At 43.1% G+C, this 14,458-nt stretch overlaps 1 protein-coding gene across 1 annotated transcript in view; it reads right to left on the reverse strand.

Moving 5' to 3' along the window:
- Nucleotides 1-14,458, reverse strand: part of sh3rf1 (SH3 domain containing ring finger 1) — a 60,900-nt gene that overhangs the window by 18,594 nt on the left and 27,848 nt on the right. The window contains exons 3-5 of the mRNA XM_074636182.1: nt 6,830-7,105; nt 6,168-6,263; nt 3,246-3,551 (exon numbers count right to left, since the gene is read on the reverse strand). Of these exons, the coding sequence (XP_074492283.1) occupies nt 3,246-3,551; nt 6,168-6,263; nt 6,830-7,105 (678 nt within the window). The remainder of the gene's footprint in view (nt 1-3,245; nt 3,552-6,167; nt 6,264-6,829; nt 7,106-14,458) is intronic.

The following is a 14,458-nucleotide window of genomic DNA, read 5'->3' on the forward strand; positions in this document are numbered from 1 at the left end:
TACTTTTTTTTATTTTTGTATTCATAAAAAATTTATGTGGGACCAAGGGAAAAAAGCCAGTTATTGTGTAACCATGCCAACCAATGTTTAATATAAGTACAATTATTATTATTATTGTTTTCTTTTTTAAACGATTCCTCTTTTAAATTTTTTTAATTAATTTATTATATTATAATAATATTATATTCTTTTTAAATGAGCCGTCTTTTTAAATAATATTTTATTAATTTATTATATTATTATTATTGTATTTTTGTATTCATAGAGTTTTTATGTGGGACCAGGGGTGTGAAAAATGAGTAAATACAATAAATTAATTAATCCAAAAAAAATAATAAGAAGAAGAATGAGATAACAATTTTGAAATCCAGAGATAGACCACCTTCACCTGATGCTTGTTCTCAAACTGGTGGTAACACTTATAGAATCATTAATAAACGGCAAACAATTAATTCATTACTGTTTAATAGTTCTAAATCACCATATAACGGGTAACACCTATTTGATGAAGTTCATACACCGTTTCCCTAGTAATATTATTAGTTGCACATTTAAGGTGAAGTCATAGAGAGCCTCAGACTCAGATAAATCAGCAGGACACTTGTAAATCTGCGTGTTTGTTGTTCTGACAGTCTCAGCCAATCTCCAGCGGCTGGCAACCATAAAGCAGCTGCGAGTTCCTGTCATGTCGGGATTGGTGTGGAAACCTTGAGGGCTGAGATGGATTCGTTTTTGCGAGCGAGTGGAGTCACGCATCCATGATTTCAAACGCTTGGATGGAGCAATGGCCTGCTTGGTATGATGTTGGGAAAAAGGAAGTCGGCCTAATTGCTGACAGAAGGAGAGCGGAGCCTTTGAGAACAGCAACAAACATCTTGTGAAAACAAAAAAAGCTGAGGTTGGACTCGGATTTCCAGTTGCATGACTGTGTCTTTTTTTTTTCTCTCTTTTATAGTTTTGCAATTAAATACCGCCAAACAGGATACTGACAAATCAGCTGGGTAAGAGAGTGATCTCATCCAGTACATATGTCTGCTGCATGATTTGAAATTGATTATTCCGAGTTGGTATTCCTGACTTACGATCTAGATGCGTCCCAGTGCATCTCATCGGGAAAACATGGAAAACTAATGTTTGTATGGCAAGTCTCTGAGCTTCACAAGCATCTACAGAGGACCTAAATCAATTACCACAGCGCTATTAGCGAAGAGAATTAAAAATACAACTTTTATACTAAATGATTTTTAAGATGTTTTATCTAATGTAAAGGCCCAGACACGCCAAGCGGACATCAAAGAACTGGCGGCGACGAAGGCCGACTGTTGTGTCGCCTCACGTCGCCTTTGTATTGGCTGACAAGTTGCACTCGATCACACCGCAAAGACGACAGCCGAGGGCCAGTTAGCTCGTACGTTCTGCGCCTGCGTGAGAAGAAATAACTCTCCACACCAGAACGCGGCGGTAGTCTGTATTCATTCAACATGCTGAATCGGCCCAAAAAACTCTGACACGGGCAGTCTAGAGCCGATGGTCCAGGCCACACCGCAAAAACTAGACCGACAGACGCTCACCGACGGCCCCAAACTGTCCGACGGCCGACCGTCAGCTTGGTATGTCAGGACCTTTTGGATAAAGATATATGTAGACTCAAAAATCACAAGAAATATCGAAAATACTCTCTTTTACACAACTCCACTCCATCTGAACTAACCCTTTAAAACACCAAAGTCATTATCAAACTAGCAGATCGATGCAGCACTAGATCAGCAACTCCCCTGTTCTAGGAGGTAAAATTACTGTTTTTGTGAATGGAGTCTGGTGGCTTTGAAGAGAGCAAAGATAACAGCTTCACTTACCCTTCAGAAAGGGCTGTCTGACCGCCATCTACTGTAGGTAATACACCGACTATGGATAAGTACGTCATACAACCCCACTGAGAAACATACAAACTATGTCGAACTTCTAACAGTCTTCTGTGTGTTTCCTCTTGACTTTACTCGTTGGCTTGCTTTCCTCACGTCTGTTTCTCTTCTTGTGCACTGATTCGTTTAAGCTGAACAGCTAATCAGAGTGATTTCTCTCACTGACGAATTCCGCCGCCGATTCAATGCTGAATCAGCCGAAAAATCTCCAACACGGGCAGACTAGAGCTGACAGTGCGGGACACTCCGCAAAAACTAGACAGAAAGACGCTCACCGACGGCCCCAAACTGTCCGACGGTTGACATTTTAAGGATCCACGGTAGCTCGCAAAGACTTCTATTAAGCACAAATCAACTGAATGGAAATTGCAGCTACAATGTTGTTACAGCACGTTTGACAACACAAACTACATAAAGTAGAAATTGATAAAAAGGTAATTCTGCTTATGGTTCAATCTGTGTGTCGCCATGTTGCTGTGATGTCGACAAACTCAGGCTAGATGGGTCTTGCCTGAGATTTTGACTTGAATGACTGTTCCATTGCACTTTCAAATGTTCTTTTGACAGTATATTGACATCATACCAGCTACATTACTACAGTTTCAATGTCTAGATATCTGTAGAATATGTCACAAACATGAAAATAGTAAAGATTTATTTTTAACTCAACACTTCCTGCTTCCGTTTCAAAATAAAAGCCTTCAAGGTTTTTTTTCTGTGGAGAGAATTCCTTCATTCGTTAACACAAGGCTTTTATTCTGAAATATTTACAGGACAGTGTTGTAGAAAATGTGACTTGCAGGGTTCCATGAATGAATATAGTACTGGATTTTAATTGTGGATTATTACTATCATTTACAAATGAGCAAACACTTCTTAACCTTTTTCTGTCTAAAATAAATGTGAATGACATTTATAATGAAGTGAAATGGGCATTAAGAAAGGCAAACTCAATGTAGAAAGAAAGCAGCGCTGCAGCAGAAACGCTGCTGGTGTGGACGCCACACGCGTGAGAGACACAGCAGTTCAGCGAGGCAGCCGCCACACGCTGCTGGCCTGCCCAGTCTGGCCCGGGGCGAAATGGATTGCAGCAAAAGCCAACATCCTATAATTGGTAAATATTTGGTATGTTATGTTTTATATTTGCACTCTTTCTTACTTTGAACTGCAACTGCTTCACAACGATTTCCCTCTTGATAAATACAGTTCTATCTTATCTTAAATGAACCTTATCTTCTGTTTATAGTCAACACATTGGGTGCAACTTCTAAGAAGGGACCTGCAATGCAGCAGCCGCTCTCCTTCACCCCCCTCCCTTCTTACCTGTGAAGGTGCGCTGCAGGAAAGCCCCCCGCTGATCTCTCCGATTCGGGCAGCTGCCGTGGGGTTGCTGGAGCTGATGAGGACCGGCCCGCTGATCTCCATGGAGTGGCGCTGGGGGGGAGGAGCTAGCATGGGCTTGTGGGACATGGTGAGAGAGGTGAAGGAATGTCGCTTCTTGCTGTTCTTCTTCTCCCCTGCACGCTGGGCGCCGTTGCTCTGGGGCCCCGAGGAGGCCCCCTCACCAGAGTCTCCACTGGAGTCTGACGGCTTGTCCAACTCTATAAGCTGACGAGCTGCCGAGTTGAACTGTGAGAGAGGAAGAGAGGCGGGGGGCAATGAGGAGAGAGGTGGAAATAACAGATAGAGGGGAAGGCGTGATGGAGCCCAGGAGTATTAAAGTGATCATGAAAACTGTCACTCTCTATAATAGAGTTGTCATGGAAGACCTCCATCTTTATCTAGTCAGTAGAGATGGTGAGCAGCAGGATGAACTTTAGTAAAAGTAACGAGTTACTGTCCACACTGGGAATAAGAGCCCCATGAAGATCACCATGAAGTCCTCTTGAACGTAATCTTCTTTCCTTACACATCTTGCTAAATGTCCATGATACTTTCTCATCCTTTCGCGATGCTCATATGTTACATAAAACCACTGAACGTGTCTTTGAAGATTTAAAGCGTCACGGTCTCTCTGAGCTGCACAGATCTCCCTTTAAAAAGCTTTAGGAATAATCCAGACATAATTAAGTACATCTTTGTCCTTTTTAAAGAGGATTTCATTTTTCACTTAAAAAGCTGTCAATGGCAGTGTGCGTTCTATTGTTATGAATATTATAAACAAGCATCATATCAAGTATCAGAACCTGTTTTTTGCACAATGAAGGAGTCTCGGAATAATGTTTCAGTCTCAATAAGGTGCGAGATTGAAGCGTTGCAGAGGTGTGTAGAGGTTGGAAGAGGATTTTTTCTCAAAGTTGTGACAGTTTTCTTTATTCCTTTCATATATTCGACCCTTTTTATATTCAGATTTTTATACACTGAGTGAGACTTTTGCAGGAACAGACTATGTCTAAGCTACACATGGTTTTGTTTTTATGCAGTTCTTTGGCAGAATATTTTATTCTCCTCTGGCTAGATAGCATGCAGTCATGTTCAGGGATTCATAAATAAATGCAGTGCCGTTATAAACATATAGAGCATCCCAAAATGTTCTTTTGGTCGTGCACAACCAGTGAATATCTAGGTCATAGCGTTGCCTTAAGAGCTCTTGTTGCCTTTTCAGTTGTTTACATACAATAATCTGCAATAGCTGTTAGAGGTGTTTATAAATGTAATGAGGTTCCTCACCTGGTATTTTGTTCTTAATCCTGCTTGTCTGACTTAATGCCGGGGATGATGAACCTGCACAGGCTGTCTGCTGGATGGGAGTGAAATGCTTTGCTTTTATGTTTTAAGTAGAGGGAGCTGCTCGGGGCAACGTGTGACAGCAAGTGAGCGTACCCTCTGATTAACTGAAACCTTTTTAGTTTTCCTCCTTTGATTTTTACTCAACCTTTGCACGTTGCGGCGCCTGAAAGGGTCACAAAGCCTGCAGATTGAGAGCTGCAGCTCAGACTAAGGCTACAGCCACACCAATACGTTTTATAATGGTGTTTTAAAACAAAAACAATCTCCATCCAGACGAGCGTTTTAGAGCCGTTTCAGAATTAATCTCTGTCCATACCACCACACCTGAAAACGCATGTCACATGACCATTTCCGTTCACTGGGCATGCACGTAAACAGGAAGCAGCGTGGCTGGTTGTTCGGTTGCAGAAAATACTACGAAGTACTAGTAAGTAAGATTTTGAATGCATGACTTTTACTTAAAGGGACTATTTGTAACTTTCAGAAATGCTTCTTAACAGCGACACCTGTGGCCGTGAAATCAACGAAAGTCAGCGTCGAGCTCACGCTTGCTCGCTCTAAATATACCTGAACGAGCATCGCTCAAAACAGTGAGCCGACACACGTCAGCTAAAAGCACAATATCACTCTATATTTCAACTGCTTGGCAGTAATGTTAGCTGACCAGACGAAGGTCTCTCCATGAACGTGATTTAGATCTGATCTTAGTGTCGGCTTTTCCTGCCTCAGCGCAGGCTGATGCAGCGGGGCTCTGCAGCGTGTCTCCCTGCTCTCTCCGGCTGCGGGCGGAGAGAGCAGGGAGACACCGGCACCCGGTCGGTAACGAGACGATAACGTTACTCGCTGAGGAGCTCCGTCACTTCACAAGACACGGAAAGCCTCTGTTGGTCTGGAGGAGCTGCGGCATTTATTTCTGCACAAACGTCCCCTGTACATTCACTAGATATTCTCAGAGCTAAACTAACTCTTCTGCAGTGTGGAGTGAGCGCGCGTTCACATCTAGAGGTGGAGCGAGCTGAGCGAGAACGCGCGCGCTGTCTGAGTTAAGGCAGGCAAGCAGAGGAGGAGAGGCAGCGGCCACATGCGAACGCGCATATGCGAGCGCGCATGTGTGGCGACCCACTACATTTATACGCTTAAAAAGTTACAAACAGTCCCTTTAACAAAGTGTTTTTTAAAATCGTGGTATTAGTACTTTTACCTAAAGCTCCTTAGAAGGAACTTTAATTTTGTGTTGGTTTTGTGTGGACAAAAGCGGTAGTGTTTCCGAGCACCAGCGTCCCTTTAGAAAACGTCTCATTTTACTGCAGCAGGGTCTGACAATCTGTCCCGCTCAGTCCTGGTTCTGGGTCTCTCCCGTGCCTCCCTTCCCTCCAGCGGGCCCAGCAATACAGCCTGGGCCTCCAGCAACGGGGTGACGGTGTTGACTCCCAGCGGGGACCGGCGGAGCAGCGAGGTGAAGCTCTGCTCCGGCATGACATTTTGACATTAAAAGAATCCAGTTAATTTTCTTACCTCGACATATGAAATGGGGAAAATTCCAATTTTATCTCCCAGCATTCCCTCTGCCCAGTTCTCATCCACTCTGCGGATCACAGTCAGGATATCATCCTGAAATTAAAGACACAGAGGGGGCGCTGCATGACGAAGAACCTAATTAAGGATGCTGCTAACTAAGAGTGTTTCTCATCCTCCAGGAACAAACACTGAGCAGAAATAATGAGGTAGAGACGATGTTTTATTAAAAGGAACATGCCCGAGAGTAAAAAAACACCGCAGTCTAAGGCATGGTGCTCTGTTAGGAAAACTGCTTAGTCAGCTTGTTTCTGATTTTGCTCATGTGGCATATAAACAACTGATGACAGAATACAAAAACATCAAAAGTATGACCCAAACAGCTGGACAGATATAACAACTAAATGACTGTAGTTGAGCCGTGCCTCTCTCTATGAGGCGTTCATTCTATCCAGACTAATTACAGTTGTTCATCAAGAAGTCTGGCTCAGAATCTAAACCATTTCTGCGGGCGTTTTAGCTAACAGCCCTTACGCTCTTTTAACACACACGTAACTTGAGAAAATGAATGCTTAGAAGACAGAGTGTCACTGTAATGAGAGGTATTTTTGTTTTACTACCGTGACCACGTGGCAGAGTGTTGCAGTGCTACGGTGTCTCACCTTGGAGAACGGCAGGCAGTCCTTGTCTGCCTCCTTGTCTTTGAGCTCAAAGTCGTACAGAGCTTTGCACTGAGGCGGCGGCTGCGGCAGCGGCTTGATGACCTGGACAAAGTTGGTGGGGAAGAAGCCGTGGACTCCGCCCATCTCCCCGTGGTACCAGTTCTCGTCCACTTGCCGGCGCAGGATGATAACGTCGCCCTTGATGAACTTGAGATCTCCTGGTTCCTTGCCATCGTAGTTGTAGAGCGCCTTGGCACAGGGGAGCTGGGGTACACCCTGAAAAACAGAGAGGACGAAGGGGAGAGGGTTGAGAAAGAGAGATGACACCAATAAAGGTCAATGCACTGTATTCCAACAGAGAGCTGCAGGAATGAGTCCTAAAACCTGGAAATGAGTTAGCATTTCTTTGCACTCCCGGTTCCCTCGTCTCAAAAGCCGTGTTTCCACTGCATGGTAGAGAACGGCTCTGCACGACTCGACTCTCTTTTAGTACCAGGTCTTTTACTCTAGCCGTGTTTCCACTGTGTATAGCGTCCCCTCAGCTGATCGCCATAGCAGCGGCGCATGAAACTGCCGTGACATCAAATTCAACAGGACACTCGCTGAATCATTCATTCACACCAAACACAGAAAAATATATATATATATATTTCTGTTTGTAATTTGTAATACAGCTTTCTTCAATTTCAATGTTAGGTGGGTTCTATTTACAAGCCCTCAGGGTATTTTTTCAACCCCACCTGTGCATTAATTTATGTTATTGTATATATCTTCTCTTTTGTTTTATTTTGTTAAAAGCACAAATAAAGAACTAAGGAACTAAAGAAACGTCTACACGTCGTCGTAGTGTACGGTGTAGTTTTGCGAGCTGCTATGTTTTTAATCAACAACAACATTAGTCACTATTGACGGTAGCTTGGCTATTTAAAAATTTAAAACGATTGTCGAGGGAACTCGTGTGATGCTAACTTCCTGTTGGCCTACAAAAATACATCATCCCTACTGCACTGTATTCTGTACTACATGATAATTTGTCATCAGTTTGTAGTGGCTTCACATTGAAAAAGGTAAATTTTTTGTTTCTCCTGTTTTGTTGATTATTATTTTATTTTATTTTATTTGTATTTTATTCCATTAGTAGGCTCTAATTTCTTAAAACGCAAATAAAAAAAAGAAAACAAAAAGGGACAAAATTATTTGTAGTTGATATGCAAACTGAATTTGCAGAAATAAAGAGGTTGTTTAAAAGAAGTTTAAAATAAAAATAAATTGCAGTGTTGGAAAGACAGCTCCAGGAAAAGCTCACAAAAAAGAATAATATAAGAATGAATAAAAATAATATAAAACAAATAAATGATAAAAAGAAAAAAATTAAATATGAAAAAATGTACTTTCAATTTAAAGAAATAAAACACAGCTTTAGAAAAAAAATTCTCTTTGTGAAGTTAGTTCAGCCTTTGTTATAGAATTCATACAAAATTAATCACCACCACCACCAATCGAAAGCACATTTTCCAGAGAGGTACAGAGCGGCGCTGGAGAACAGTGAAATGGAAAATATTCAAGCTGAGGCCCAAAGAGGCACTGACTGTAACAAGCTTGACAACAATCCCATATAAAAGATTTCAAAGCAGTATTCACAGTCAGTCCTGTCACTCCTGAATAAACCAGAAACCAGCTTCTATGGGGAATTAAATGTTTTTGGACGCTACAAACAAAAAGGATACAGAAATGTGTTTTTACAGAGACAGTAAACTGTCCTGTTTGTTCCCGGATAGTGAAAAAGGTCTATGTTTTCACAGTTTTAGTGTGATGAGCCCGGCTGGTTGTGACTAGCTGACTAACGCCTTCAGAGGGCCCGGGGCTCTGTCCCTTTATCTCACAGAGGACGGTTTTTGTATCTCAGCCTGCTAGCCTGGAGCCCTGAAAGGCCTATTCAGGGAATGACAATCCGGGGAGAGAGGGACAGCGAGTGGGGGGGAGTAGCAGGATAGAGAAGCATCAATGTTCTCCATTCAGGGTGGGTGTCCATGAGGAAGGCTTCAGTCCAAACCAACCCCCCCCCCACCATTTATCCCACTGCTGTTGGACATCTTTTGCAGTGATCAGAATCACAAACACTAGACTGGATCTCAGCTCTGGATTCTGCGGAAGTCAACAAGGAATATAGACAGTGATAAGAAGAAGGGGTGAGAGCCAGACAGAGAGGGGTTAAAGCAGAGTTTGGAGCAGGCTCTGCAGTCTTGTTAAAGGCTAATGAACCGTTTAAAGGCTCAGAGGAGAATAAAAGTACAGAATGAGCCGTGATGGTGAGCCAGGGTGACATTACCCTGCTGCAGAGAATCACACAGCCTAAAGCGCAGAGCCAATCGGTCTCTGGCTCTGCTGGTCCAGTCTGTAGGGAGGAGGGGGGGTGCTGCTGCAGCCCCCCCTGCACGCTGCACTGGAACTGGGCCTCCTTTCAGGGGGGAAAACAGAGCTTTTGAGCCCACCCAGGCCTGGCAGGGAGTTTCGTGATGAAAATGCAAATGAAAAGTGGAAGCTCTGCCATTTTTTTGTTGCAAATGACAGAACAGGTTCAAGCTACACACAAAGCCAATAGGATCTAATTACATGGTAAATATGAAATGCTTGTCCCCTGGAGACTGTGGACATCGTAAGCACTTGTTTGTACACCAAGGCCAAGACTTAAAACATTTAGTAGTAGCACAGTGTCCAAAGTCAGCATTGTTATGCAATTACTTATGCACATGGTGAAAGTGATTGCACTCATAAAAAAGAGTTAGTAAATAAAGTCTTGCATGTACAAAACACTGTACTAGAAAAATGTGTTCTTTCTATAGAGTGCAGCAGGGATGATGTATTTTTGTTGTTTTTGCATCGTCCTGGGTTTTAGATTATTACAGAAAATAAGCTCTGTAGCAAACACACGTTTATGATACTGACACGTTTTGTTCAGCAAGATAATCTCCACAAATGCGTCAATGTGATCGCCAGAAGTAAAAAGCTAACGTTCGGCTATAAACTAACTACACCACGGCTGCATGACTTCATCGCCAGCACCACTTATCTAAACGCGGACCAGTAGTCGGCGTGATGACGTTTAATGTCTCCGACAACTTTGTTTTTAAGTGTGAATGCAATCGCCAGAAGTAAAAAGCTAACGTTAGGCTATAACCAAACTACACCAAGGTCGCATGAACGCTAGTATACACAACGAGGCTGTAATGGAGGAAGAGTCGACGTTTAGTAGTCTCATTTAGAAAAATGCTAACTCATTTCCTGGTTTTAGGATTCATTACTGTAGTCATCGTCAGAAAAAAGTGTCTAATCATGTGGTGGATGAATAAAATGTCAACAATTCATAATGAATTTGATGTAACACAACATTGCACTAATACTTTATCTTCAGTGCAGCTATAAAACAAAACCTTCCGTCCTTTTGTGAGATAAAGTGCTCTAAATGGAGCTGTTAGTGTTAGTTAGCTCAGTTGTTTTTGGATGACAAACAGGTGACCCCCTCCCTCCAAGTTTCCCCTCAACCCGTATCTTGTGCTTTCATTGGCTGTAGGTCCCCGAAAGGTCAGACATTTAGCCAGCTACGTGATGCATCGGCCAGCCTCTCGGCTCCGAGCTGACGTCAATTTGTGTCCGATCTGTGGCTTTTGTCGGGTAGCTCCAAAAACTGTTGGCGAGTAGAATGAAACCGTTAATGAACATAGCGGCATCATTTTTTCTGTTCGGTCGGCTTAGGTGAAACCCCAGATTTTCATAAATTCCGTGTTTTACAGCCGATTCCATTTTTTTCATCAGATTCTGCGATTCCGTGTGTGTTTTTTGCATCATGGAAGTCCTAAAAGTGAGACTAGAGGGTCAAGATGTCCCTGATTTCTATTAAATTAGCAGTTGAAGTTTTTAGTTCTGTGCTGGACAACACTGGACAAACTCACTCCTGACATGGTAATATGTTTTGTCCCACACTATTACTGCCAACTTCTCCTCAGCTGGTTTTTGAACTCCCTGTTCTGGCCTCATAAAAGAGGAGTCGTCAGCAGAGGTTCCATGTTTCACTCGGCTTAACGTAGTGAGAGAGAGAAAGAAAATCAAGAGATTGACTATAGGGGCCTCTGCATAGAACTAGGTGGTTTGCAAGACAGAGCAAAACTGGGGATGAGTGATGGCTGTGAGGGTTAATATCCGGTTCGCGTCCATGGAGACGGTGCTGTTGTGTCTGCAGTGGACCTGCATAAAGGAGCACACATCAGTCCTGACCAAACATCCCGTCTGGAGAGGAGAGGGGACTGTGCTTCAGACAGGAATGCACGGGAGAGATCACACCGATGCATCGCTTCAAAAACGCCCCTTGGCAAAGAGCGGAGGGGAAAACAGCTGATGCGCCTGTGGAGCGGGGCTGCGTGCTTAACCGGGCGATCAAATGTGATTAATGGTAGCCTACATAAAACTACCAAGACATGAGATATGAATTCCCCCTTCCCTTTCACATACTTCGTCGCTCTCTCACAGTCCAACAGCTCTCTAGCTAGATTGCTAGCCCTACCACATCTACTGACATCAAACAGGAAGGAAGTGGTAAAGTAGTAAAGTCCGCCTCTTGCTTGATTTGATTGGCTGCCTGGGCCAAGTGTGACATTGACGAGCGGTGTGACTACGCGTCTGGCGCTGAAAAGAGAATATTTTAACTTTTGTGTGCATCTAAAAAAAAGCACTGGAAAAAACGTGATGTGTGGCATCAGAGAGGAGCGCACGGCAGGAGCGCACGGCAGGCGCACCGTCCCATTGGAAAACAACGGTTTTGCTGGCGAGGCGTTCTTAGCGGCGTGTCTCTAAGAGGTGCTACGATAGGGCGTCACAATTTAAAAAAAATATCGAATTGCAATTATTTTGACTGATATTGCAATTGCGATATGATTTTTTATTGTTTGTTGTTTTCTTAAGTCTGTAGAATATGATATGCAGGCCAGGACATCTCTGCAGCGCCACAATATTTAACTTAAAATGGTATGTTGACACTCATTTGCCTTTAACAAATATTGCGATTTCCTCCTCATCCTGCGATTTGAAAATTGAAGTCGGCCCCATTGCCATTTCGATCAAATTTTGATTAATTGTGCAGCCCTATGCTACAACATAAATGCTATAAAAAAAGTCTCATCTCAGGCTGCTAGCAACACAAACATCACGTAAACACACACAGATCTTCCTCGACTTTATGGCTTGTGAACCCTCCGCAGGGCGACAGAACAATACTGCTTTAAAAAGGTGCATGTCAGCAGGAATCTCTGCCACAGAATAAGCTTGGCCCTGAGTTCATTCTCCAACACTAACACGCCACGATAAAAGAAATCAGATGGTCTAAGGAGGGGCTAGCGTGATCTTTTCCTCACTCCACCTCTCCCAATTGTTCTAAACATCTGCGGTGAGAGTTTATGGAAGTAATTATACAGCAGCACACACCACTGTTGGGCTGCTGTATCACACTTGTGACTTCTGGCCTCTTTAAAGATTTAAAGTAGAGGATTACCCACAGCGGCAACACCCAGCTCTGACCATAGGTAACCAAAAGGAGGCTGCTGGCCACAAGAGGCTTGTGGTACTTTAATTTGAGGCCAACATAATTCTTAAAATTATATAAAAAATAAGTGCAAAACAATACCTTGCATCTTTTTCTCATCACTATAATAATAATAATAATATTAAAAAATGGCATTCAGCAGCCCAACTTTCCCCTGAGGTAGCAGACAAATATTTTGTTTTGCAGACTGCTTGGGGATAAATATGTAGACCAGTTAAGCATATTACCAGTTAAAGTGAATGCTTTGAGGATTTAATGTGTCATTACCCTGTATCAGCTGGATAAACACAGAATGAGACACAGTTAATTAAGCAGCTACTCCAGGCAGCTGCTTTCACAACCTCCTCACCACATTTCTGAGTTGTCTGTCTCAAAAGAGAAATCTAAAAGCCATTCGTTTTTAATTGAAACGTCTACCCCTGAAAACCAAAATAAACAACCTGCGAATCAAAGATATACTTTACAGTTTTATTTTCCACGGCAGCGTTTCAATATCACAGGTAACAGACTGAAACTTCTGTCAACCAATGTCCAACCGGGGTGACAGATGAGATAGGGACATGTCTTACACCTCTTCCAAACATACGACGACTGAGCGAAATCTGGCAAATGGAGCGCGGAAAAAATTATTCAGATATACTACGTGCGATGTCACGCTCTGTTACATAGAGAGAGTGCTATTGATTAACTGTCAGTTACTGTCAGCGTCGATTTTGAGCAGTGAAAATAGGTTGGAGGTGCACGAAACTTTGCATAAATAATGCCAGGGCGAGCGTTGTTTCAAACAAGAGACACGTCGCTTTGCCTGTTCGCTGACGCACAGAGCAGGTTAGGACATCTTCATTCTGAAAAACTGCAACAACACTGACGTTTGCTCGCTCGCATCTCATCCAGTTAGGCAGAGGTGTTGCTGCATTCACACCAAAATCAGGTGTTGCAGCGAAAATGCCAGTCCTCCCATTCATTTGAATGTGGGCAGTGTTAGGCTGCGGACAAAAATGCAGCGGCCTGCAGCGAAAAGTTGAAACTGAATCAACCCGACGTCACGCTGCCGCGGCCAATCACGTAACCGGCAATCAGACCGGAAGACGCCCACGGGAGGAAGAGCGGCATGACTGACAAAAACACAATGAAGTGTAACGTTTTGTTTCACATGTAGTCACTCAATCTGGGCGCGTGCACCAGTTTAAATCCCGACATTTTGATCGGTCTCGCATCCTGGTTAGTTGTTGAAAGTGTTCTTTTTTTTAAAATCTGTCGACGCGCACAGACAATCGCTCGTAATCACTTGACCCAGCATAATAGCAGCATGGCGTCACACAAATGGGCCATTTAAGCAACACTCCCACACCGCTGCACAACCCTGCGCTAAACGCCGCAACGCCTCATTTGTTGTGAACTCGGCCTTAATTCCCAACAAGCATATACGAGAACAGTGTCTCCTCTTACATAGAAAAACAAAGCAAAACATATTTGGATTCTCTGAAAACGGCCGTCGGAAAGTGTTTTACTTTTGGGGAAAATGCTTTGTTGTAAATCAGTATTCAAACATTAGACCCTCTTCTTTCTTCATTACGTTTTCTACTTGCCGTAGAGACTGCTAATGCTGCTATCTCACCTGTGTGTGTGAGTGAGAGACAGACAGATAAACAAAGACAGAGGAAAGCGAGAGGAAAAAAGAGAGAGAGAGATTAAGTCCCAATGTACGGAGCATCAGCTGGTTTGTGCAATTACTCTTGTACTACAGATAATGCAATTAGACCTGTGTGCTAAAGGGATTTGGCTGTTATAGTGTTCTCTTCCACAGCACTGGATTATAACTGAATTACCCAAGTGTTCTGCTCTACAGCACAGCCAAATGTCAACAACCAGCGAGCAGGCAGGCATAAAAACACAAAGCATGCATGTAGTGCTACGGAGGTAGGACTGGGTCAAATGGGGATAACTACACTAACAGCTTGCTTTTATACAGTAATGTTTGCAAGAGATGTTTTAAAGACCCCCTACAGTGCATTTTGGCATTTCTATGATATTTC

This window comes from Sebastes fasciatus, chromosome 5 (genome assembly GCF_043250625.1).
Source record: "Sebastes fasciatus isolate fSebFas1 chromosome 5, fSebFas1.pri, whole genome shotgun sequence".
In the NCBI taxonomy this organism is placed as follows: domain Eukaryota; kingdom Metazoa; phylum Chordata; class Actinopteri; order Perciformes; family Sebastidae; genus Sebastes; species Sebastes fasciatus.